This window comes from Arachis hypogaea, chromosome 1 (assembly GCF_003086295.3).
Source record: "Arachis hypogaea cultivar Tifrunner chromosome 1, arahy.Tifrunner.gnm2.J5K5, whole genome shotgun sequence".
Classification (NCBI taxonomy): Eukaryota; Viridiplantae; Streptophyta; class Magnoliopsida; order Fabales; family Fabaceae; genus Arachis; species Arachis hypogaea.
In genome coordinates this window covers 4,923,941-4,948,316 of record NC_092036.1, presented here as the reverse complement: position 1 = coordinate 4,948,316, position 24,376 = coordinate 4,923,941, and the positions used below count along the sequence as shown (strand labels likewise).

Genomic DNA, 24,376 nt, shown 5'->3' with positions numbered 1-24,376 from the left:
TGAAACGTGTCTAGGTACTTGATCATTCAAGTTCTCATGATGAAACATCTTTATATCATTATATATATATATATATATATATATATATATATATATATATATATCAATTACTAAATTAGATAATCAGTTATTTATATAAAATATATATTAGAATATAAATTATATATTAAAAATAAATTAAATAAAATATAAATTCCTATATAATAATTAATTTAATAAATAACTTTTTTATATACACGTAATATTTTTATTTTATTATAAGGTACTTTTAAGACCGCTTTTTACATGGTCTAATTTTATGTGAAATTTTATGCCCTTTGAGCATGTGGTATATATTTAACGCCACCTTGTAATTTTTATTTTATTAATTTCGACAATCTACATTCAATAATTGAGCAGGAAAAGTGAAAGATAAAAAAAAAAAGAAATAAAAAGAATAATGGCAGGCTATGCTTTGTAAATTTGATGAAATGACTAAAATGCCTAAATATTGGGGTCAGAAGTGTTAAGAATCGTCAATTAGTTATTATTAATATTTTTAATAATATAAAATTATATTTAATGATGTGTAATTATTTACTATTCTTTTATTGATTAAATATTAATCAAAATTTAATAAAAATCTTGCCCTAAACTTTTTATATTGAGACAAGGAATTTGCACTAAAACCTGAAGATACAGTGATACACAACATTATCTTGATATCTTCGACTCCTTTGCTTGTGTTGTATAATTGGATGAGATTTAAATTGAGTGAAAAAAGAAAAAGAATTGAGCTCCTTCATCATTAGTTCTCACTATATTTGAAATAAATCAAATAATGCTCTCTTCTCTTCAGCTTTTCTGCTTCTATAAGCAGTCACCGCTATGTGAAAACTTAGTGTACAATAAACATAATAATGACATATTATTAAAGAATAAGAGGCTAATATCAAATCCTTCTAATGATTTTATAGTTCATACAGTGAAGGAGAATTTACAGCAATATAAGAGATTCCGATAAGACTAGAGAAGCATTACAAAAGCTTGATCAAGAAATCCAATCTCTTTCCAATAAATCAATTTCTTCTTTTCTAAAAGTCAGGGATATGTTATTCTCTTTTTTCTTGATTATATCTTTTGTTTTTTATGTATAGAACATGACTTGGTAATTTATATAACTAAGTTGATAATGTAAAAGTTTAATAGAAAATCTAATCCATTAATAATTATTTAGAATATATGTAATCAATAGTTCTATTTTCAAGAGGAAGAACATATTTGTTTAGTTAATTTGTTTGTTTGTATTTTTTTTAGTATTAGCTATAAAAATATTAATTGTTTAACATGATTCAGGTGTTACTTCATCCACCCTAATAAAGTCGCTTAGAATAGCTTGTGTGACGAGTAATTTGAGTAATATATATGTATAAAATTATTATAGATTCAAATAGGGATGGTAACACTATCCCTATTTATGAATATAACTCACATGTATTTATTTCGTTCTAATATGTTTAGAGCAGATTTTTGTTAAGACGGGTTTTTGGATAGGATTAAGTTTAAGTAATACTCATCCCGATATATATAATATATATAATTTTTAATATATAATATGTATAATATATGTAAAATAATTAGTAAAATGATTAATAATATTATAATATTTAAATTTTTACTTTAATTTATGTTATGTATGTTATGATAGTTATATAAATTTTAAAATTTAATTTTATTTATTGAATTTTAATAATTATAGGGGCAGGACGGGTACCTGCAGGAGCGGGTTAGGGTTCAACTTTTTACTATTTGCGAATAGGAACGAGACAAATTTTATGCGAGTTATTGTAGGGCGGAACGGAATCAGATAGAGTAAAAATCTGCCCCTATCCACCTTCATTACCATCCATAGATTCAAATATTATTTAATAAAAAAAGAAGAAAATATATAGTTATTACTTAATTCTTTTAGAATTACTGACCGACAAAGTGTTAATAGTGAGTTATATTCTATTAACAAAACTAGAATAAATGACCATTTGTACCCATGAGAGATGAAAACACTGACATTTATACCCATGTAAGCTCGAAACTAATCTTGTACCCATGATAGATGCTGTTCGTCTGACAAAAATGCACTGGCTTAAATCTGAGCTTTGTTTCGTGGATTTCCAAACCTACGTGGCACTCCCACCCCCCAAAGCCATATCTGAGCCAACCATTCACCATCATCCCCATCCATCACTGTCTCTTCCCAGCCACCATAACCTCCATCACCATCACCTCAACACCGCCACAGCCACCCCTTTCACCACAACCTCCGGCGACAACCCACACCGCGCGCCCCTTTCTCTTCTTCTTCCCCTCTTCTCACCTCCGCTGAGCCCAGAAACCGTTTTTTTCTGAGTGTTAAAACAGTAGATTTGGCATTTGCCAATGACGAAGGAATGAATCTATTAAGTGGGAAAGAGCCCTCGTAAGGCCTCTCTCATCCCTTGCAGCTAACTAATGGCTCATGATATATCTTATCAGCATCATTCGAATGAAAGTTAAAACAAATCCCCATACGAAAGCTATCCAACGAGGATGGTAATGAAGGTTGAGATAGTGGAGAAGAGCACTTAATAGATGACATCCCACAACGCCAACTCCTCATCTCCACCAAAGCCCAGAGCGGCAGGGGCCACCTTCTCCATTCCTGGGTCTCCTCTCGTCTGCCACCAAACAGCCGCGACACTCAACCTTCTCCGCAGCGTCCTTACGGCGTTCCAACCCGTTACCACTCTCCTGTTCGAACCCTAGCTCCACCAACCATCACCGTCGGCCTCCACGAGCCACCGCAACCCTCTTCCTTTTTCTCCCCTTTGCGTGTTCTCTGTCTTCCTCAGCCACACCAACGAACCGGCCACCTTCTCCTCCCTCTCTCTCACTGGCCGAACCGCCACGCCATCGACGAGCCACAGCGACACCGACGATGAGCCCCTTTCCCCCTTTCTTCTTCCTTCTCTGTCATCCCGTCTCACCATCACGAACCAGCCTAGCACCGTTGCGATTCCAGCCCCGTTTCCCGTTCTCCCATGGAACGACCAGAACAGGGTGCACCCCCTGTGTCTTCCATCCCCTCCGTTTTCTCCTGTTTCATGGCTGCGTTCACTCTCCGCTGCTGCAATTGAAGTAGTGCCACTACCAGGCCGCCGCTTCTGTTTGTTTTGATTCATGCTACTGTTTGAAAATTTTGCTGTTTTGATTCATGCTACTGTATGAACATTTTGGCTTGTCTGATGCTGCTGGGAGCTTTGGGGGTGGGAGTGCCACGTAGGTTTGGAAACCCACGAACCAAGCTCAGATTCAAGTCAGGGCACTTTTATCAGACGGACAGCATCTATCATGGGTACAAGATTAGTTTCGAGCTTTCATGGGTATAAATGTCAGCGTTTTCATCTCTCATGGTCATTTATTCATAAAACTACTTAAATAATGGCTCAAAGATATTCATTAATCCAAAACTTAAAAAAACTAAGATAGTAGTTACTTTGTTAAGGTTTTTTCAATCATTTTTTTACTTTCTTGTTTTTTTATCAATCATTTTTAATATTCGAAATTGTTTCACTCGTTTTTTAGTCGACTTCGATAGATAGTGTCGAAACGAACTTGTATCAAGATCTTATGTATTGGAAAGTAGATACAATTTTTCTGAAAAAAGAGTAAGTTCGATCCGAAAATTACTTAATTATGGTGTCAAAATAATTTTATGTTGAAATTACTAGTGACAGAATTATTTAAAAAAGACAATAAATAAATAAATAAATAAATAAATAAGACAATAAAAATATAAAATATTGATAAAAAAATAATAACAAAATTTCAAAGAAAACAAACAAAAATAGATCAAATAAACAAAAGCAAACAAGCTAAAAATAAACTTCTAACACTCACATGCACTTGCACTATATGTTCTTCTGTTGCGTTGTAGAGACGGAAAATCTTATGAGTTTGTGTGATAATCTAGTATTCTTGATTGAAGTCTCCAAATTCTTTTGAGTTTCTACTATTTATAAACTATGGAAATACACTTGCTATAGAGTATGTTGTCTATTATTTTACCTCCTCTTTTTTCCGAGCCATGACCTTCCTTTAACTATGAAAAATTCTGATCCTTAAATTTTGATACCCATATTCTCTACTCAGTCTTGATGATCGAGTAGTAAGTTTTGATACTAAAAGAAAGGTAATAACTACTTTTCGAGTTTAAAGCTCTTTGTACTGTTTTTCTTTGATTTCAACTTATCCATCTCTGTTTCTGTAGTCGAAATTTTTGATAGTCGAAACTTCTCTTATCAAACAAAAAATAATTTTTTGTACCAACAAAAATAAAAAAGCCAACATATGAATATTAAGTTAAAGAATAAGGTGATAAATAAATCTTTAAAAATTTACATTTTAAATATATTAATTTCTAAAAAATCATTAATAATTTTTTTAAAAATAATAAATATAAAAAATTAATTTAAATTAAGATATTTTATTTTAATTATAAAAATTAATTTAAAAATAATATATTTATATCTAATTTTCTAAAAATTTTTAAATAAATTTTTTAATCTTTTTAAATGTAAATATTTTAATTTTTTAAAATTAAAAAATATATTTATATTCTCACTGTATAAAATATGTAATAATTATACGTCTCTGTAGAATTGGAGTTCAAAATGGCAATGGAAAATGCTGATCTAGAGGTAACGGTGATGAGGTGTCCGTTTTTGTTAATGATGTGAATAGTGAGCAAATTATTGATGGCCCAGGACGAAAGTTCGTTGAATATCAGTATGACTGCAAGTAAACTTTAGTTGATTAATGAGTCAATCCATGCTCTGTAATTAAAACGAATTTCAGATTCCGAATAATTTTATGAAGCACACCATTACAACTTACAAGTACACTCTTTTGCTTGTAGTGCTCTTCTCCTCATAACAGAGATGGCAAATGCAGATGCAGGTGAATCTTCTGAAACCAACAAGAGTAACTACGACATTTTCTTGAGCTTTAGGGGTGAGGACACGCGTCACACCTTCACAGGTTATCTCTACGAAGCTTTGTCCCGCAAGGGAATCAAAACCTTCATGGACAATGAGAATCTCAGGATAGGCGACTCTATTGGACCTAATCTTCTTAAAACAATTGAACATTCAAGGATTTCGATTGTTGTTTTCTCTGAAAATTATGCTGCTTCCAAGTGGTGCCTTGATGAACTCGTGAAGATCCTCGAGTGCCGGAACGAGAAGAATATGCTCTTGTTTCCAATCTTCTACAAAGTAGCTCCCTCTGATGTACGGTATCAGAGAAACAGTTATGAAAAAGCCATGGCTGCTCACGAACTTAGGTATGGTTGTGGCTCTGAGAAGGTGAAGAAATGGAGGTCAGCATTGTTTGATGTATCCCAAATTTCAGGACATGTTTTGAGAGAGGGGTAAGTAAGTACTAGTCGAACCTTGTCTTAAGGATTATTTAATCATGGAGGTATAATTTTTTTTATTTATTGTATTATATACAAGGTAATAATTAATAAATATTATGTTTTCTCTCAATTGTTGGTACACTAACAAATTTAAGATTTTCTAAGTGTGAGAAGGAAGGTCATTGAAGAGTTTAGAGTTTAGGGTTTATGGTTCTAGAGGGACACCTGAGATGGCCATTAGGAGTGCAGCATGGCTGCCGGCAATTTTTCTCAGCAGGTCATTAACGGTTGTGTGACCAAAACAAGATAAGGAATAACATGAGTCATGGATGCCAAGTTGGGGACCAAATTGAGTAAATGGAAACTGAGGACTAGATTAAGGCGCAAGTGTAACTTCACCTGTCATTGAAACATTACTTTCTCATTTATAAAGGCTTTTGCATTTTGGTGGCTATTAATACATGTGAAACAGCCCTGATTTGATTCTTAAGTCTTAACTAACAACTATCCTCTCCCAAAATCAAATTAGCAATTTTCTTAAAATTGAAAACAGACCAAATAAAGTGAAACAATTCAGATATGTAAGTAGTAATTCCCACAACTAATTGGCCCTAGGATCACTCACTCATATAAATGACACTATCATATTTTTCAACTCTCAAACTCACTAACACTCATAAAAACAAGGGAGAGAATTTTCACATTTCAAAACATACACATTTCATTATAGAACACACATAATACACAAGGCATATGTGCCTTTATATAGGCAATGCTTCCTACTAAAATAATAATTTATGAATCACAAATCAATTTTGTAATGACTACCATTTCATGAGTTGGCTTCATGAATCATCTTTCAACTTGTATTCATGTAGTTTCTATAATCTTCTAATTTCAATTCAATTTGATTTTGAATTTCTTCAATGTTGTAGAATGTTGTAGATGTACTACTCTCTTGAATGTTCTTCAAAAATCTTCAAGCTTCCAACATCTTCTAGTAAATAGATGATTATTGTTTTCAACTCAAACTTTTCTTCTTCAATTCTTTAACCATGTTTCATGAAGATTCTAGTCCATGCAAGTTGATTTAAAATTTTAATCAACAAGATATACAGAAATGTCAATTGCCAAATAAGAAGTCTATTGATGTAACTTATGTTTTCTTAAAATTATTTTTATATTTTGCACTATTTTTTACGTTATTCAGTTGTTTTGAGTTGATTATCTTGTGTTATATATGTATTTCTACAGGTTGATGCAGCTTATTTTGTCTTTCGTTTAATGAAATAGATCCTCATTAATCAAAAATAAAATAAAATTCTTCATGATCAACATCATGATTGCAGAACAATTTTTGCATATTATATATGCAGGTATGAATACAAGTTCATTCAAGATATTGTTTGCAAGGCCGATGCTAAATTACTATCTTCAAAACAGTTACACATTGATGAGGACATGGTTGGGCTGCAGTTTAAAGTTGAGGAAGTGAAGTCACTTCTAGATCTCAAGTCTAGTGACAGCACTTCCATGGTGGGGATTTATGGAATTGGTGGTATTGGCAAAACAACACTTGCGAAAGCTTTGTATAACACCATCTGCAACCAGTTTGAAGGAGCTTGTTTTCTCTTCGATGTCAGAAAAACTTCAAATCAAGAGAAGGGGCAAGTGCATCTGCAACAAACTTTCTTGTTGGAACTGTTGGAGGAGGGAAAAATCAAGTTTAGCAGCGTAGAAAAAGGGATCTCTATATTGAAAGACAGACTTGCTGGAAAAAAAGTCCTTGTAGTCCTTGATGATGTTGACAACATGGAACAATTAAGAGCACTGGCAGGAAAATGTGGTTGGTTTGGTTCCGGGAGCAGGATTATTATAACAACAAGGAATAAATATTTGCTAACGGCTCATCAGGTCAAAAGCATTTATGAGATGAAATTGTTAAATGTCTACGAATCTCTTGAGCTCTTTTGTCTGAATGCATTCAAAATGAGTAGTCCTGCAACAAACTATGATGACCTTTCCAATAGAGCAATAGGGTATGCCAAAGGGCTTCCATTGGCTTTAAAAGTTATAGGCTCTAATTTGATCGGCAAAGATTTAAATGAGTGGAAGTCTGCATTGAAGAAATATAAGCGGAATCCTCATAGAGATATTCAAAGCATTTTAAGAATAAGCTATGATAGTTTAGAAAGCAATGAAAAGGACATTTTTCTTGACATCGCGTGCTTCTTCAATGGGCAGAGGTTGGAGTATGTGAAAAGAATACTTGATGGGTGTGAGTTCTACACAGAAGATGGTCTTAGAATACTTATTGATAGATCTCTCATAACAGTTGAAGATGGTCACTTGAGGATGCATGATCTAATACAGGATATGGGTAGAGATGTTGTAAAGCAGGAGGCGCCAAAAGATGCCGCTGAACGTAGTAGATTATGGCTTAGAGAAGATGTCCTTCAAGTACTAACTGAAAATAGAGTAAGATTTTCTATTTATAACATGCAAACTATCCAATTCATTTATCATTAGACATCAGCACTTCAGCAGAATCTTATTTTGAATCCCCCCTCCCCCCCCCCCCCCCCCCCTCCAACCCAAACCACACCCTTCAAGCAATAAATGATTAATCTTACATATACTTGTGTTAAAGGGAAGTAGCAAAATTGAAGGGATAAAGCTTGATTGCCTGGAAGAAAATTTGATTTCTAGAGCCTTTGAGGAGATGAAGAAGCTTAGAATTCTCATCGTGCGGAACACAAGCTTCTCATTCGGACGTATTCATCTACCAAACCAGTTAAGGCTGCTTGATTGGAAGGGTTTCCCTTCAAAATCTTTCCCACCAGATTTTTATCCCAAGAAAATTGCTGCCTTCAACTTACGTTGCAGTCCTCTTGTATTGAAAAAACCATTTCAGGTAAAGTTGGTGATGCTAGTTACCTGCAGTCCTTAAAATTTATTCAATTTAGCTATGATGCCGCTGTTATTGATCAATTGGTTTTTGCTTTGCAGAAATTTGAGCATTTGACCTACATGAATTTCTCCTATTGTCAATCCATCACTAGAATTCCTGATGTTTCTGGAGCAAAAAATTTAACAGAATTGATACTTAATAAATGCAAGAAACTGGTAAAGGTTGATGAATCGGTCGGTTTTCTCCCTAACCTTGTTTACTTAAGTGCTTCCGGATGCATTCAACTAAGAAGCTTTCTGCCAAGAATCTTTTTGCCGTCTCTTGAATTCCTTTCCTTTGACATGTGTAGAAGACTTGCATTCTTTCCAGACATAGTGGGAACAATGGATAAGCCATTAAAAATTTGTATGAAAGATACTGCTATTAGAGAGCTTCCACCTTCCTTTGCCAATCTTAGTGGACTTGGTTACTTGGATATGTCAAGTTGTAAGCAACTCCAAAAACTACCAAGTGAGCTATTTGTGTTGCCAAATTTTGTCACATTAAAAATTGGAGGGTGCCCTCAACTTCGGGAATCATTTACACAGTTCAAAGGATGCGATTCTAGAGCAGAGTGCTGGCCAAATCTAGAGACTTTGCATTTCTGCAATGCCTGTCTATCAGATGAAGATCTTTATATGATTGTACATAGTTTCCCAAAGCTGATAGAATTAAATGTGTCATCGAACTATTTTGTATCAATCCCAGCGTACATTAAGGAATCTATTAACTTGACAACTCTTGATGTGAGTTATTGCCTGAAGCTACAGCAAATTCCAGCACTGCCCTCTAGTATTCAAAAAGTAGATGCAAGACACTGCAATTCCTTAACAGCTGACTCATCAAGTACGCTATGGTCACAGGTTCACTACTTCCTCACATTCATATTTCATTTCATTTAGCAAAATTAAATTCGAAAGAAAAAAATGACAAATAAAAGGTTGCGCTAAACTATTTCTCCATGGATGTCACAGATGCCCAGAGAGATTGATAGATTAGAAGTTGCGATGCCCGAAACAGAGATTCCAGAATGGTTGGACTATCATGGCCATGGTGAGAGTCCCATTTTCTGGGCTCGTGGCAAGTTCCCTGTTGTGGCCTTGGCCTTTGTGGTCGACGAAATAAACTATCAAGTTGTTAACCTGCACTTGTTCATTGACAATGAGCATGTAACTGTTCAAAGCCAACATCTTATTTTCAATATAGCAGAAGATCATGTGCTGTTGTTCGACCTGCGTGTTTTATTCAGAGTTGAGGAGTGGAAGAGGCTTGATGCTCGTTTCCAACATGATAATTGTTGGAAGTCCATCCAGGTGAAGTGTGAACCAGACATCATCCTGAAAGACTGGGGGGTTCATGTATATAAGAAAGAAACAAACATGGATGATATCCAATTCTCATGTCCATATCCAGCTACCTTAGGCTCTGGATCGTGTATGGGTTTAAACTTGATATGGGTACCAAGAGATTGGGTGGAGGAAGGAAGTGCAACAGGAACAGATTCCTCAAGTGATGTGGAAGAATTGGATACTATTCTACAAGTGAAAGAAGCATCATGTTCAAGTCCTTGTGCTGTCTCTTGCAGCTGCTACTGCTCAGCCGGATCGTCGTCTTTCAAGAAACTTCTTGGTTTTAAGTTCAGAAGACGATTGTCGATAAATATGATCAGTCGATGGCCGGAAGATGATGTTGATGATATTGATTTTAGGAACCAAGAGCCTCTTTCCTTCTCAGAGAACCTCCAAACTGTGATGGAAAACTTGAGGAGGTTGGCGGCTCCAAGACAAAAGAAAGGCATGAGCAACGGAGACCATGACAATGATAGCTTGAAATGGCTGGCTGAGACAGAGATATTAAGTGATGGTGAGTACGAGGACGAAGAGGAAGAGTCAGATTCAGAAGCATAGGATATGGTGATTTTGCTCATGTTTCATACACACACACACTCTCTTGTACTAATATAATGTACCTAACCCCTAAACCTTCCAGCTTTCCAGATTGTCTAATTTGAGGATATTTTTGTTTCAGATTCATCTGATCTCATTTATTTATTTATTTTACAGTATGATAATATAAATCTCTCATAATCTTAACTGCTGAAACTTGAAAATTTTGAAAAACATAACTAGAAACTTGTTTATTATCTTCACCAACTCAAGTTTTAAGAATTTTACAATAGATATCTAGATTAGGAGCAACATATATGATTTAGCATTTATTTCCAATAGTCTAATTTGAACTTTAAGCTAACACTGGAACTGATTGATTTTATTTTTTTTAATTTTGCAATTAACTAAACTTGGATACTGCGACTATTGCAAAGACTTGATTATACTCGAAATCATGTAGTGGCCTGTGGTTTTATTATTAGGTATTCTTTAGAGTTTAGACCACTTTTTGCATGGTCTAATTTTATGTGAAATTTTATGCCCTTTGAACACGATGGTATATTTAACGCCACTTTTTACTCATAATTTTTATTTTTTCTTAATTTTGACAACCTACAATCAGTAATTGAATAGGAAAAGTGAAGGATTAAAAAAAATAAAAAATAAAAAAGTATATCTATGCGATACTTTGTAAATTTTGCTGAAATGACTACAATGCCCTAAACATTGGGACAAGAAATTTGCACCAAGTCTTACCCGCATTACCAAACAAACAGAATGCAAAATATCAAAGAAAGTCACTTTCATTATTTCACACTCTAGCCTCAAGATACAAAACATTATCTTCAACTCCTTCGCTTGTGTTGTATAATTGGATGAGATTCAAATTGTGTGACAAAAAAAAAAAAATTGAGCTGCTTCATTAGTTCCCATTGTACTTGAAATAATGCTCTCTTCTCTTCAGCTTCTCTGCTTCTATAAGCAGCCACCACTATGTGAAAACTTAGTGCACAGTGACCATAACAACAGCATGTTATTGAAGGATAAGAGGCTAATATCAAATCCTTCTAATTATTTCATAGTTCATGCAGTGAAGGAGGATTCACAACAATATGAAGTAGACCCAGATAAGGCTAGAGAAGCATTACAAAAGCTTGATCAAGAAATCCAATCTCTCTCCAATAAACCAATCTCTTCTCCAAAAGTCAGGGGTATGTTATTCTCTCTTTTCTTGGTTATATCTTTTGTTCTTTATGTATATAACATCACTTGGTAATTTATATAACTAAGTTAATAATGTAAAGGTTTAATAGAAAATCTAATCCATTAATAATTATTTAGAAGATATGTACTCAATAATGCTATTTTCAAGAGGGAGAACATATTTGTTCAGTTAATTTGTATGTTTGTATTTTTTTTGTATTAGCTATAAAAATATTAATTATTTAACATGATTCAGATGTTAGTTTCTGCCTCTCTAAAGCCGTTTAGAATGAATTTAGATCTTCTAAATTTTATATTTTTATTTTAGAAGATAAAGTGAGATCTCTTATTATTGAATGTTTTTTTCTCATGTTTTTTCTTGATCTCACTCATAAAATAAATGGTGATAGATCATACTTTACTTTCTAAAGTGAAATTTAAAATTTAGAGGATCTAAATTCATTTAGAATAGCTTGTGTGACGAGAAATTTGAGTAATATGTATGAAATTATTGTAGATTCAAATATTATTTAATAAAAAAAAGAAGAAAATAAATAGTTAATTTCTTTTAGAATTATTGACCGATAGAGTTTTTGACAAGAGTTAATTATATGGAAAATTATTTTAAAGGACCGTTAAAAAGTTTTAATTATTAAAAAGGACCTTTAATACTAAAATTATTAAGATATTCTATTAAAAAAAAACTACTTAAATAATGGCTCAAAGTTATTCATTAATCCAAAACTTAAAAATCTTAATAGCGCTTATTTTGTTAAGGTTTTCTCAATCATTATTTTTTTTTACCTTTTCTTACTTTTTATCAATTACTTTTAATATTTAAAATAAGAAATATACAGGAGAATTATACAAAAAAATTATACGTATAACATCACTATATTAGTATTTTTCATGTTCAAAATGGAAGTATAATAAGTGATTATGTGTGGTGTATAATATATTCATTCTCGTTTCTCATCATGACAATTTTGATGAAGTGGTAAAATGTTAAAGTTATATAAACATATTATTTCTCTTTCTCAATGTGTTTTGATTTTGATTATTTTCAACCATTTTTGCAGTTTCAGATATGAAGATCAGCAAAGAAGAAGTGAATGAGATGGATCAGAAGCTTGAAATCACAGATTCGTTACTTACAAGCGTAGCTGGTGGTCTAGTTCTCTTAACTATATTTTACAATACACTATTTTATACTGTAATTAAACCATCAATCGATGGTTCACCATGACCCTTCCAAGACTAGGCACATATGTGTATAGAATTTAAACATTCATCCGTGAAAGTTCCTATATATATATATATATATATATATATATATATATATATATATATATATATATAGGATAAATGTAACAAAAAATGTTGATAACTAATATTTTTCAATTTGTCTTGTATAAGTTTGTAAATTTAGAGGTTTTGTTGCTCTCCTATTGTTACCAAACAATCAAATAGTATGGCAAAAATAACCATTAAATATGAGTGTAAGGTTTTTTTTTTTTTTTTATCTAAGTAGAAGTAGGAATGATAATATTATTTGAATTTACGGATATTCATTTTGCTCCTATCTGTTCGGAGCATATAATTATTTATTTTGGTATGGGATGGGGTCAAATTTAAGTAATATTAGTCTTTAATTGTCCCGGTATATTTATAATATATAATATATATAATATATGTAAAATAATTAATAATATTATATTATTTTTAAATTTTTATTTTTATTTATATTATATATGTGATAATAATTATATAAATTTTAAAAATGTTATTTTATTTGTTAAATTTAATAATTATAAGGACAAATAAAAAAAAAGAATACTTACAAAAATAAATTATGCTTCAATCTTTTACTATTCATATATAGAAGTGGAACGAATTTTATAGTGAGCTATTATATATATATATATATATATATATATATATATATATATATATATATATATATATATATATATATATATATATATATTACTTCGGATAAGATTTTATCATGAGTTTATTTGTGCTCCTATATTTAGTTTTCAATTCAATTAGATTTTCATTTGTGTTTGTTTCAATCAATTTGAAATTCATGTGTAAACATTGCCGGGAAGATATTAAAGGTTACATTTGTTTACATAGATAGAATACTAAAATAAAGATATAGAGATATAAAATTGTGTTTAACAAATAAAATATAAATTTTATGTCCAAAAAAAATATAAAAATATTAACAAAAGATATAATTTATTTTTTATTTTTTTTATTTTTTGTTAATTTTTTGTAATTATATTTTTTTATAATCATATTTGTTTTTGAATTTTTTTAAATAAAAAAAGAATAAATTATATTTTCAAATGTAGATTAACATTTGTCGGCCTTAGATAAAACAGTGAATGTTATAAAGACATAACTGGCTAAGTTGTAGTTACAATAATTGTATTCAACAGTTTCGATTTTAACAATAAGTCAATGACCCATCCGTAATCACTTGAACACATATATACATGTGACAAACAAGACAAAAGATGAAAATATTGTTAGTTGTCGCCAGAAGACAATTTTTGCTTCTTCTTCCACTGGTATGCAGCTTCTAAGATCTTAAGATTAGTCATCTGAATTTCTCCAGGAAACAAATAGTCGATGAATTCTTCAATTCTGGCAGAACCATCTTCAGTAGTAACTTGTTTTCTCTTCTTGAGCTTCTTGGGCAACTTAGACTGGACTAAGCTAACATCACCAAGCTCCCCAGAAGCAGCCTCCATGTTGAGCCATTTCTCCAATAGCATTGCTCTTTCCTCCTTGAGTTCTGGAGCTGACGATCTGAAGTAGTTAAGAGCTTCCTCAAACACCCTTCTAGCACGCTGAAGGCATTCCCTCTTTTGCTCTTCTTCTTTTAAGTCTAAACTGTTGTGTGCCTCAAATTCCGCATAGCTTATCCATACCTTCAAGTGCTTTGTTCTACTAAGAAGCCTTTCATAAATTCCCCTTCTGCAGTCTCAAAGTCAATATATGCCTTCCACAATAGCTCAGGCATATCCAATGCTGGTTGAGCGATTGCAAGCTCGAATATTGCTCTAGCTCTATCAGTCTCACATAAAGATCTCTCCAATTCTGCATACTTGGTCCAAGCGTAGCAATTTTCAGGCGACCACTCCAGATACTTTTCATATAGTTTTCTGCATCTATCTATGTTACCAAGCTGCAGTTCTATCTCTATATACTTGTTGAAAATCTTGTGTTTTGGAGCCTTTCCAATGGCATTTCCTAATATCTGTCGCGCACCCTTGAGATTCAGCTGACGTATTTCAAACTGGGCCGCTAGAAGCCATATCTTTGCAAATGAAAACTTGCTGTGTGGTATCAAGTTGAGACACTTCCTGTATACATCTCTTGTTGGATCCACATCTTCAGCATCAAGCTCTTCGTAGAGTGCATTAAAATATTAATGGACTCTTATTTATTTTAATCCCTTTCTAATAATTTTAAGAGTATTTATAAATATTAATGGACTCTAATATATTTTAATCCCTTTCTAATAATTTTACTTTATACCAAATAAAATATAAAAATACTACTAAATTATATATCTTATTTTCGATGTTTTAACTTTTAATTTATCGTATCCTCAAAACAATCACAATATTTGTGTTGATCATAAAAACGGTTTTTTATTTTTATAAATAAAATAAATATAAAATTTATCAAAATAAATATTTTTATGAGTATTTACCATTTTAAATAACCGTGTCATATCTCGTTTATACGGTAAACAAAATTATCTTTTACGTATCTCGTTTATAATGTAAATGAGATATAGTTAGTATAGCTGGGACGTATATATCTCGTTTACAGTATAAATGAGAGATACGTGAAAACGTCATCTTGTTTATACTGTAAAGAAATATATATATATATATAAGACTTTTATCAACATCTATAAAAGAATGTGTAATTCTTGGTATTCTTCACACACATTTCATATCCTTTCTCTATCTCGTTTCTCTAAAAAACAAAGATGAATAGCCAATAACAATCCATTTATAGTTGTGGAGCTTTATCCAAATTGTCGTATGAGAAATGGCAACAACAAATGACATTTGAGTGTCAGGATCCGATATTGTTTCGCACTCAGTGTGTGGAGACAATGTCGAATTTGAAGAGTTTGATATTAAGCAAGTTTAGGGGGACACAAGCGAGGGAAATCGGAAGGGTGGCGTATAGGTTGCTGGCACCCATGGGAAATAGAATCTTCCGGTTTCGGCTATTTCGACTTCACGGGGATGAGCATGTGCGACTGATATTCGACATTCACGGGAGGATCATGTGTGAACAGGTAATGGAGCTGGCCGCCGAGGTGGGTCACGGAGGTAGTGGGAGTTCCGCACAGGACACGTATGTGCAGGACGACCACCTCTCGCACCACCGCCCATTCATGTCGCAATTCCAGAGAATGAGGTAGAGGAGGGTGAAGAGGAGTCGGACGAGGACTACGTGGCAGACAGTGGAGACAGTGAGTCTTCCGATGGCGGCGATGAGGATAAGTTTGTGCCGGAGACACCTGCAGGGGCTGTGCCGCGCCATGTGCTGCCTCCACCTCACCCGATTCCGACACTATCGGCTATGCTAAGTCACTATCACAGTCTAGATCTGGACGCCATGCATGAGAGGATCCCGGTTTCTGACATCTGTGGAGTAGATTACAACCTAGACGGCATTGTAGAGTTTCGGGTCGGATATAAGTTCAGAAGCCGAGAGGTGGTGCTTCAAGGTGTGAAGAACTACAGTATTCGCAGGAGTGCTGAGTACCGGGTGATCGAGTCCGACCGGTTAAAGTACCATGTGCAGTGTCGTCAAGCCGACAGTGGATGTCAATGAAGCCTCCGTGTGGCCCTTCGTCAGAATCTTGGATACTGGTAAGTTGAAGTTTAATTGTGAATTTGAGTAGTTTTGTATGATATGTTATTTTGGTTCGACATGTTGTGTAAGAATATATTTTGTTGTTGTCACTAGGGAGATTCGGAGATTTGGTGGACCACACAGCTATCTGGCACCCACCATGTCTCAAGACCATCGTCAGTTAGATAGTAGTCTCATCTGCAGAGTGATATTGCCCATGATTCAGTCCAACCCGTCTGTCAATATCCCAGTCTTGCAAGGTGCGGTCCACACAAGCTATCACTTCAAACCCTCATACAGAAATGTGTGGATGACGAAGCAGAAGGCGTTAACTATAGAATTTAACTATTTTCTTCTTTATATTAAGTAATTTTATAAATAAAAAATTATTCTTGAATTATATATTGTGTATTATTATTATTATTCATGAAGTTATTACTTTTTTTTAATATTAATATTTTTTTAATAGTAAATTATTTTTAAATTTATAAATTTTAATAATATTATTGTAAAAAAATAATTAATATTCAAAAAATTAATCTTAATTTCTCTTTATATGTGATAAATGATTTAATTATCTAAGTAATTAGTAGTAAATAAATTTTTATAAAAAAATTATATTCTAAACACTTTAATTAAAAATAATAATCTTTATTGTTTAAAATTATTATCAATATTTTATGTAAATGTATTTTAACAAATACAAATATATATATATTTTCAAATTGCTCTCGCCGAACGCCCCTAGCTCTAACACATACAGCTTCCAGCAATCACATAAACTGTGTTAGCAACTTAGAATCCTTTCTTTTCCCTTCAAGCCTCAAAGAAGAGAAAACGGCTTTAGATTCTTCGCTTCGCAATTCGCACGATGGACGAAAAAATCCCCTTCAAGAATCTGCATAGCAGAGAGTACTCTGGTCACAAGAAGAAGGTACCTCTCTCTCTCTCTCTCATGGTAATCAAGTTTTCAATGTTCAAATTTTGTGGTTAACACAAGTTCCTTGGCACTATTTCTGATTAAATTCTGAAACTGGGTAAGTTTTGTTTCGTATGAGAAAAGGTGCACTCTGTGGCATGGAACTGCATTGGAACAAAACTCGCTTCTGGCTCTGTTGATCAAACTGCTCGAATCTGGCATATTGAGCCACATGGCCATGTAAGCTTGATCCTTGATGCATATTATTTGATAGTATTTTGTTTTCCTTATAATTGACTCGTTTTGTTTACGATGAGAATCATCTTGCTGTTTCATGTCATAGATTAGAGGAGTAAAAGGTCATCTACATTAGCCTTAGGTTTAGGGTAGTATATAATTAGTTCTACCTCAATTTGGCTTCATGGGGGTTGAAAATGACATTTAATCTTCATATAGATGGTGTCATTTTGATTGGAGAAAGTATTCTTACAAAGAAATGCATACATATGCTGTTTGAGGAAAAATTAAAGGAGTCCACTTCCCTCCCCCTAACAAAAATTGCTTACTAGGTTAGGGTTTGTTGCTTTCAAAAAAGATGAAAATTTCAATGAATTTCAAGCTATCCCCTTTTCATCTTTTGTTGGATGCGGCTTGACTTGATTACCACCAAAGGATTTGGGTTTAGGTAAACATATCCTTTCAATTATGATGCTAATATAACTATTCCGAATGCAGCTCAACTGATGGTTAATTCTTAGAAATTGATAGCTCAAGAAGAGTTAAATTTATTTGAGGTGTAGCTGCAGTTTGGTAAGTACAATGAAGTAGTTGCCACCCTGGTTCCTTCTCCCATCCAGAATGACAATGATATTGGAGTTTGGGAAGGAAGTTTCTATTAGAATCAGGACTTATCAAATCAGGAAATATTTGGTGAATTGTAATTTTGACAATAATATCTCCTTGGCACCTTTTAGCTTAGAGATTATCTTTCAGTTTTTGCTGCTATTTTTTATGTCATTAGTAAAGATTATTTTGTTTTTTGTGGTTGGAAATTTGACTTCTCATTCTTGTGTATCGTGTTCTGATTTTCGGTCACTGGGATGGTTTTACTTGTTATAGGGTAAGGTCAAAGATATCGAATTGAAGGGTCACACTGATAGTGTAGATCAGCTATGTTGGGACCCCAAACATGCTGATCTGATTGCAACTGCATCAGGTGACAAGACCGTTCGTTTGTGGGATGCTCGTAGTAAGTGAACATTAGTTGTACAATTTGTTTTGGTTTGTCATATTTAGAGGGTGGATAACTATGACCTTTCATATTTTGTGAGATTAGTAGTGCATTTTATGGTTATGTTAGCAAGAATATGTATTTGAATGTTGAAGTGAAACTGCTCATATTTGGTTTCTGCAGGTGGAAAATGCTCACAACAGGCAGAACTTAGTGGAGAGAATATCAATATTACCTACAAACCTGATGGGACTCATGTAGCTGTAGGCAATAGGGTCTGTTACGCAATCAGCTTTGCTAGTTACTAAATAGACTATGTTTTATGATTCTCTCATTGTTTTTCAGCATCTTACCTTGTCATTTATGTTTTGTAGGATGATGAGTTAACAATATTGGATGTCCGGAAGTTCAAACCAATTCATAGGCGGAAGTTCAATTACGAGGTAGTACCCTGGTTTATATATTTTGTACTTAACCCTTGCTGTCTGTTCTGTTCTGTTTCTGAGAATGCATTACGACTTAACTCAAGATTACAAAAATGAAACTGAACCTTGAAAATTTGGCATAAAATGTGAATATACATATGTAGTGTTTATCCTTTCAATTCCTTAAATGATTAATGTTTGGTTGATTTCCATACCCTTTAAACTGCCCAGCTAAGTTCAGGAACCACGGCCGAATTTAAGAGTCCAATGAAATACAAATTAAATCCATATTTGCTATGAATGGGCAGAGGTGTAGAGCTATAAACCCTAGTTTCCAAAATCAGAGTCGGTGTTAGATTTGTATATTTATGTAGTTTGTTTGACTTCACTATTATTTGACTTCCTTGCCTTGAAATCTGATTTTGTTTTGCTTACGGCCAAAGTAAGTTGCTGATGTATTTCCTGGTACCTGGCTCTCTGCAGTCTTTTTTTTTTTTTTTTTTTTTTTTTTTTTGCTTCTTTCTTAGCCATTTTGAAACATTATCAATTATGATGCTGTTCTGGAGCTCATGCTTTTACTCAAAAGGACGAATTTATACCTGAGATTTTGTGATTTCTTAAAGTTCATCCATTTTAAGTAATTCCAGTAGTAAATTGTACATCCTTGCAGTTTGGTCATATGGCTGATACTTGATATATAGTTGAGAACAGACACGAAATTAATTTTATAATTCACATAATGATCTTAACATATTGAGTTAATTTTATTCCGAATGATCCTTTACTTCTCCTGTGTTTACTTAGGTAAATGAGATTGCTTGGAACATGACAGGAGAGATGTTCTTTCTAACAACAGGAAATGGTGAGCTCACTGCTTGAGTTGGTGCTTTTTTCCCTAACCAAGTCCGAATATGAATCCCGACTCTAGTGCATTTCACTTCATTGGGTCCAAATGAAGTATATAAAAAATTCTCTTTAATATTCTTGTTACATTCTCACCATCATTAGGGACTGTGGAAGTACTGTCTTATCCATCTCTTCGACCTCTTGATACCCTCATGGCTCATACAGCTGGTTGTTATTGCATCGCAATCGACCCAGTAGGAAGGTATACTTCTCATTTTTGTATTTCTGGTCTTGCTATTACATTTGAGCAAGGAAGGAGACAAATGCACAGCCATATATCTGATTCTTCATAAAAGTAATATTTTAGTGTCTTAGAATTTTTTATGTTCTATATTTTTTTATTTCATGAAAATGTTTATATATGGACATAACAAATAGATCTTCTTTAACAATAACCTCATGTTCTTGAGGCAGATATTTTGCTGTTGGAAGTGCTGATTCCCTTGTTAGCTTGTGGGATATCTCAGAGATGATGTGTGTTCATACATTCACAAAGCTCGAGTAAGTTTTCTTGGCTTGCATATATGGCACTTCTTTTTAATATATATATATACTGATTTTATAGATCGTGTTATGACAAATATGGAATGAAATTTTATCTTTCTTAGATGGCCTGTTCGGACAATCAGTTTCAATTATACTGGGGATTTGATTGCTTCTGCGAGTGAAGACTTATTTATCGATATTGTAAGTTTATGCGTGACACAACTTTTAATACTATCATGTGATTGGAAAACCTGTTGGTTTTTTTTTTAATTATCTGATAATTTATTTGCAATGAAGATTTATATTAGAATTTTGTTGCTTATGAAACAGTCGAATGTCCAAACTGGACGAACTGTGCATCAGATTCCTTGTAGAGCTGCCATGAACAGTGTTGAGTGGAACCCTAAATATAATTTACTGGCTTATGCTGGTGATGACAAAAACAAGTATCAGGCTGATGAAGGTATATATCTTTTGTGAAAAATTATTAGAAACACAAAAATAACAAGAGGCTGCAGTTAACTTATCTGCATTTTGATTGCAGGTGTTTTCCGAATTTTCGGCTTTGAGAATGCATAATTTATGTTGGTGTATCATACATTCATACCTAGTATTTGAGGATGAATAGTTGACGGGGTGGCATGAACTCAAGAGAAGACTTCCATTACTGGATTAACAACCTCATAGAGGCTGATTTGTATTGTAATCCAAAGTGAAAAATATGTAGAGTAGCAACTCGATATTCGGAAAGCTTAACTTCTAAATTTTTCAATGTGTTATCTTTGATTCCTTGAAAGCATTGGGTCTTACTGTATTTGTCTTATTTTGTTTTTTTAATCTCTACCCGGACTGAGAAATATTCAATGTTGTGACGAAACCTCCAACAGGTGACACTTTTAAAATTAATTGTGATGCGAGTCTGTTTTCTGATTAGAACCTAGCAGGAATTGGTTGTGTTATTAGAGATTCTAATGAGCGTTGGATTTCGGGTTGTTCTAGTAACTATCCTCCAGGGCCTATCGTCAGATGTGAGCTTTTTGCTGTTTGGAGGGGTTTGATTTTAGCTTGGGATTATGGCTTGAGAGATATTGTGTGCGAAACAGATTCTCTTGACATTTTGCACATTTTAAAAAATCCGGCAAATGGGCTAAATTGTGATGTGGTTGATATTCTTTAGAAGATATAGGAGCTTCTATCAAGACCTTGGGTTGTGGATTTTGAATGGATTACTCGTGATGTTAACCCTGTGGAAGATTGGCTGGCGAGATATGCGGTCAAGACCAATCCAACTCATGTTATTTGGTCGGAACCTTGTGATGAGCTTCAGCATCTTATGCTTGTTGATTTAGGATAATCTTTTTTTTTTCTTTGTTTCTTTTTGTTTAGTCACCAAAAAAAATGGAAAGTGATATTTGGCACTGTGTAGAAACTGTCTCTAAGGCTGTGTTTGGTTTTGAAAACACGACAAAATAACACATTAAGTATAAGATACAAAAGATAGAAAGATAAAATTTAATATTTTTGTATTTTGTTTGGTGATAAATTAAATATAAAAAAGAATAAATTTTAAAAGTTCAATTCATTTTTATTTTTTCTATACAAAAGATTTAGAAAGAAAAATAAAAAATATAGTAATTTAATGTCTTTTATTTGTCAGACATTATGTATTTTTCAGGATCTGTATATATAAACAAACGCAACACAAGGGACAAAAGAGTAGTTTATTTTTCAAATATCATCATTTTAATGTTAAAGATAGATTGCCACTTCTGCTTCCAAGTAATATTGCAACCTCTCTGATTTTTCAAATTATCTTCCATCTTCATTAGTATTTTATTTTCCATGGTGATAACAGAAACTTTTCAGCTGAGAATAAATTGGAAATAACATAAATGGGTAATATCAATTGGTGGCAATATCTCCCATCATTAAAGTTAATCTTTTACAAGCCAATGGTTACTCCTTATGAGAATAATTCTGCAGTCTGCATTATCTTCAACAGTATATGTCTTAAAAAAAAAAATGCTTTTGCGTCCATTCTCATGTGATAACAGCTTTGATATTCCAAAGAAATGATCTGTAGATACAGAGTTGAGAAGATTGTAGATTCAACAACTAGCAAAGCAACATCAGTTCTACAATTGAACGAATGAATGAATTTATTCATAATGTATGAAAAAGAATAGGCCTATAGAATGTGGCAAAATTGGAGTAACTTGCAGTTTTACTGCATATCTCAGATAAGTTGACAATATTGAAAGATTTCAGGGACTCAGCACACAAGAGGTGTTGCTTGCTTCAGAATAAATCCTAGTACTGAGCAACACAAATATCTTGTCTTGGTATGAAAACCACAGGAGCTCAGATTATGGTGTCTTGAAACCGAGCCTCATACAAAGAGTCTCCTATGTCTGGGCCTTGCTGGTGTGTCACATCACATATGCTCCCTACCCAGAATTTGAAGGTTGCATTATAATTCTGCACTACTTCTAAGCATAGCGACCTTCAATTTGAAGAGAGATGTTCCTAATTAATCGGACCAAAAATGCTCCATTCCCTGAAATTTGCTAGAACAAATTGCCAAAAAAAAAAAAGAAGAAAAACAGGCACGAACCAATAATGAACATGTAAAAATTGAAGAAATAAAAATTAAAGAGAAAAAAAAAACCCTTCACACTCTTCACTACCCATTTCCCACTAACGATTTACGATAAATTCTCCTGATTGATATGCCTAATTAAAAGATCCTTCTAATTAAATAAGAAATCATTGAAATGAATCATCGATGCTTACCTCATTTCTGAAATGCCAACTCATCATAAGAAGATTCCAGAACTCAGAAGCCACAAAGAAGAAGCTTTGAAGCAGGGAACACAAAACCAGTAAAACAAAAAATGCAAACAGTTAGTGAATTCCGGCAACACCAACTAACCGGCCGCCACTTGATCTCAACGCTTGAACTCTTCATCCTCTTCACCCCATTCCCATTCCAACTCGACTCCTTCGACAGATCGAAACTCGCCCCTTTCATCCTCAGTTCCTGAATGCACCTACTCAGTGCCCTCCCATCACCCCTCTCCCCTTGTAATTCCTCCCACACCTTCCAGTATCTTCGCAATTTCGCATGAACCATCACAAGAAACACCATTGAAGTGCAGAGAGAAACCGTAGAAGGTAGCCACCACTTGGTGCAGCACGAAGCGCCGTTCTTTTGGGGTGAATTGGCAGATGATGTGAACAGGAGTGTTAGGAAGAGGAAGTGGAAGATGAAGAAGAATGAGGAGAGTGTGAAGAGTTCGGATTTTAGAGAGCTTAGTTTTGTTTCCTTTCGGGCAATTCGGGCAGCGAAGAGAGTCTCTTGTCTCTGCCAGAGCTTCAGGAGAAGGAGGTGACCGGGGCTGTCGGAGATCTCGGTCAGAGGGTGGTCTTCGATTGCTTCGGCGATGTTGGAGGTGATGCATGAGAGGATCTTGTGGTTGTTTTGGTGTTCTTGGTCCACCGGGATTTCTACAATGTGAGTGTCTTTCTTTGTTTCCGCCATTGAAACAGAGCTTGTAGAAAGATGCAAAAGAAATGAAGTAGTTGCAATGAAGTGAAAAGAGAGAGCGTGAAGATAAGCAGAGAAGATTAGAGAAATAGAGAAGGCAAAGAGAGTTTTTTTTTTTCTTTTGTGAGATAGAGAAAACAAAATTTAGAGGAATATAAAAGGTCATACACTTATGGAGATCCTAACGGTCACATTTTGATGACTTCCATAACAGTCACGTTCCTTAGTTTCCAACGGACACATTTCTCGCCTTTTTTCCCCCTTACTATATCTTTTCTTCCGGAAGATAAAAAAAAAATAGGATTCGTATCTAAAATTCATATCAATTAGGCTATTGGGAGTAATTTAGGGAGAAAAAACAAATCTAAATATGGGCTTCGTTACAATCTATTAATATGGATCTAATTTGTGATTTTTTCAAATCTAAGTTATGAGTCGGTTTAGCAGAACCGCCCAGTTTTCTCTCATGGAGAACTCTTCTCTTGTACGG

At 33.7% G+C, this 24,376-nt stretch overlaps 4 protein-coding genes and 2 long non-coding RNA genes across 9 annotated transcripts; 3 read left to right on the top strand and 3 right to left on the bottom strand.

Annotated features, from left to right (window-relative positions):
- Positions 1-3,772: 3,772 nt before the first annotated feature.
- LOC140184507 (uncharacterized) lies at positions 3,773-6,171 on the bottom strand. Its single transcript, XR_011881508.1, has 2 exons — positions 4,912-6,171; positions 3,773-4,809 (listed from the first exon to the last, which is right to left on the bottom strand). It is a non-coding gene; the product is annotated as an uncharacterized lncRNA (long non-coding RNA).
- On the top strand, positions 4,718-10,415 carry LOC112791725 (TMV resistance protein N). 3 transcript variants are annotated; one of them, XM_029297019.2, is made up of 5 exons: positions 4,718-5,446; positions 6,811-7,912; positions 8,085-8,348; positions 8,444-9,247; positions 9,359-10,415. In XM_029297019.2, exons 1-5 carry the CDS (start codon positions 4,956-4,958, stop codon positions 10,289-10,291), a joined length of 3,594 nt encoding a protein of 1,197 aa, XP_029152852.1. In that variant the 5' UTR covers positions 4,718-4,955; the 3' UTR covers positions 10,292-10,415. The 3 variants fall into 3 exon arrangements, with proteins under 3 accessions (XP_029152852.1, XP_029152853.1, XP_072092300.1); XM_029297020.2 differs by lacking the exon at positions 4,718-5,446 and adding an exon at positions 6,463-6,585; XM_072236199.1 differs by lacking the exon at positions 4,718-5,446 and adding an exon at positions 6,666-6,810 and having other exon boundaries at positions 6,878-7,912.
- Positions 10,416-11,133: 718 nt separating this feature from the next.
- Positions 11,134-12,973, top strand: LOC112795640 (uncharacterized). The gene is made up of 2 exons (XM_025838058.3): positions 11,134-11,484; positions 12,556-12,973. The coding sequence occupies exons 1-2, from the start codon at positions 11,220-11,222 to the stop codon at positions 12,720-12,722; spliced, it is 432 nt and encodes a 143-aa protein (XP_025693843.1). The 5' UTR covers positions 11,134-11,219; the 3' UTR covers positions 12,723-12,973.
- A 1,040-nt stretch (positions 12,974-14,013) lies between these two features.
- LOC112791641 (uncharacterized) lies at positions 14,014-15,357 on the bottom strand. Its single transcript, XM_025834585.1, has 3 exons — positions 15,345-15,357; positions 14,490-14,896; positions 14,014-14,418 (listed from the first exon to the last, which is right to left on the bottom strand). Exons 1-3 carry the CDS (start codon positions 15,355-15,357, stop codon positions 14,014-14,016), a joined length of 825 nt encoding a protein of 274 aa, XP_025690370.1.
- A 1,742-nt stretch (positions 15,358-17,099) lies between these two features.
- LOC112791646 (THO complex subunit 3) lies at positions 17,100-21,153 on the top strand. The gene is made up of 11 exons (XM_025834560.2): positions 17,100-17,306; positions 17,436-17,531; positions 18,411-18,540; positions 18,706-18,797; positions 18,897-18,965; positions 19,752-19,809; positions 19,956-20,055; positions 20,268-20,354; positions 20,462-20,540; positions 20,670-20,802; positions 20,884-21,153. Exons 1-11 carry the CDS (start codon positions 17,244-17,246, stop codon positions 20,916-20,918), a joined length of 942 nt encoding a protein of 313 aa, XP_025690345.1. The 5' UTR covers positions 17,100-17,243; the 3' UTR covers positions 20,919-21,153.
- Positions 21,154-22,349: 1,196 nt separating this feature from the next.
- On the bottom strand, positions 22,350-24,016 carry LOC112791631 (uncharacterized). Of its 2 annotated transcripts, none has more exons than XR_011881505.1 (2): positions 23,133-24,016; positions 22,350-22,896 (listed from the first exon to the last, which is right to left on the bottom strand). It is a non-coding gene; the product is annotated as an uncharacterized lncRNA (long non-coding RNA). The 2 variants fall into 2 exon arrangements; XR_011881504.1 differs by having other exon boundaries at positions 22,380-22,906.
- Between the last annotated feature and the right edge of the window lie 360 nt (positions 24,017-24,376).

Bases quoted from the DNA above. Each gene is read 5' to 3' on its own strand.
- LOC112791641 (XM_025834585.1), bottom strand. The intron at 14,419-14,489 runs GCATATATTGAC...AAGCACTTGAAG, and splicing joins TGCCTGAGCTATTGTGGAAG to GTATGGATAAGCTATGCGGA.
- LOC112791725 (XM_029297019.2), top strand. From the start codon at position 4,956: ATGGCAAATGCAGATGCAGGTGAATCTTCTGAAACCAACAAGAGTAAC. The intron at 5,447-6,810 runs GTAAGTAAGTAC...TTATATATGCAG, and splicing joins GGACATGTTTTGAGAGAGGG to GTATGAATACAAGTTCATTC. The intron at 9,248-9,358 runs GTTCACTACTTC...TGGATGTCACAG, and splicing joins CAAGTACGCTATGGTCACAG to ATGCCCAGAGAGATTGATAG.
- LOC112795640 (XM_025838058.3), top strand. From the start codon at position 11,220: ATGCTCTCTTCTCTTCAGCTTCTCTGCTTCTATAAGCAGCCACCACTA. The intron at 11,485-12,555 runs GTATGTTATTCT...CCATTTTTGCAG, and splicing joins CTCTTCTCCAAAAGTCAGGG to TTTCAGATATGAAGATCAGC.
- LOC112791646 (XM_025834560.2), top strand. From the start codon at position 17,244: ATGGACGAAAAAATCCCCTTCAAGAATCTGCATAGCAGAGAGTACTCT. The intron at 18,541-18,705 runs GTAAGTGAACAT...TGGTTTCTGCAG, and splicing joins TCGTTTGTGGGATGCTCGTA to GTGGAAAATGCTCACAACAG. The intron at 20,803-20,883 runs GTATATATCTTT...TTTTGATTGCAG, and splicing joins CAAGTATCAGGCTGATGAAG to GTGTTTTCCGAATTTTCGGC.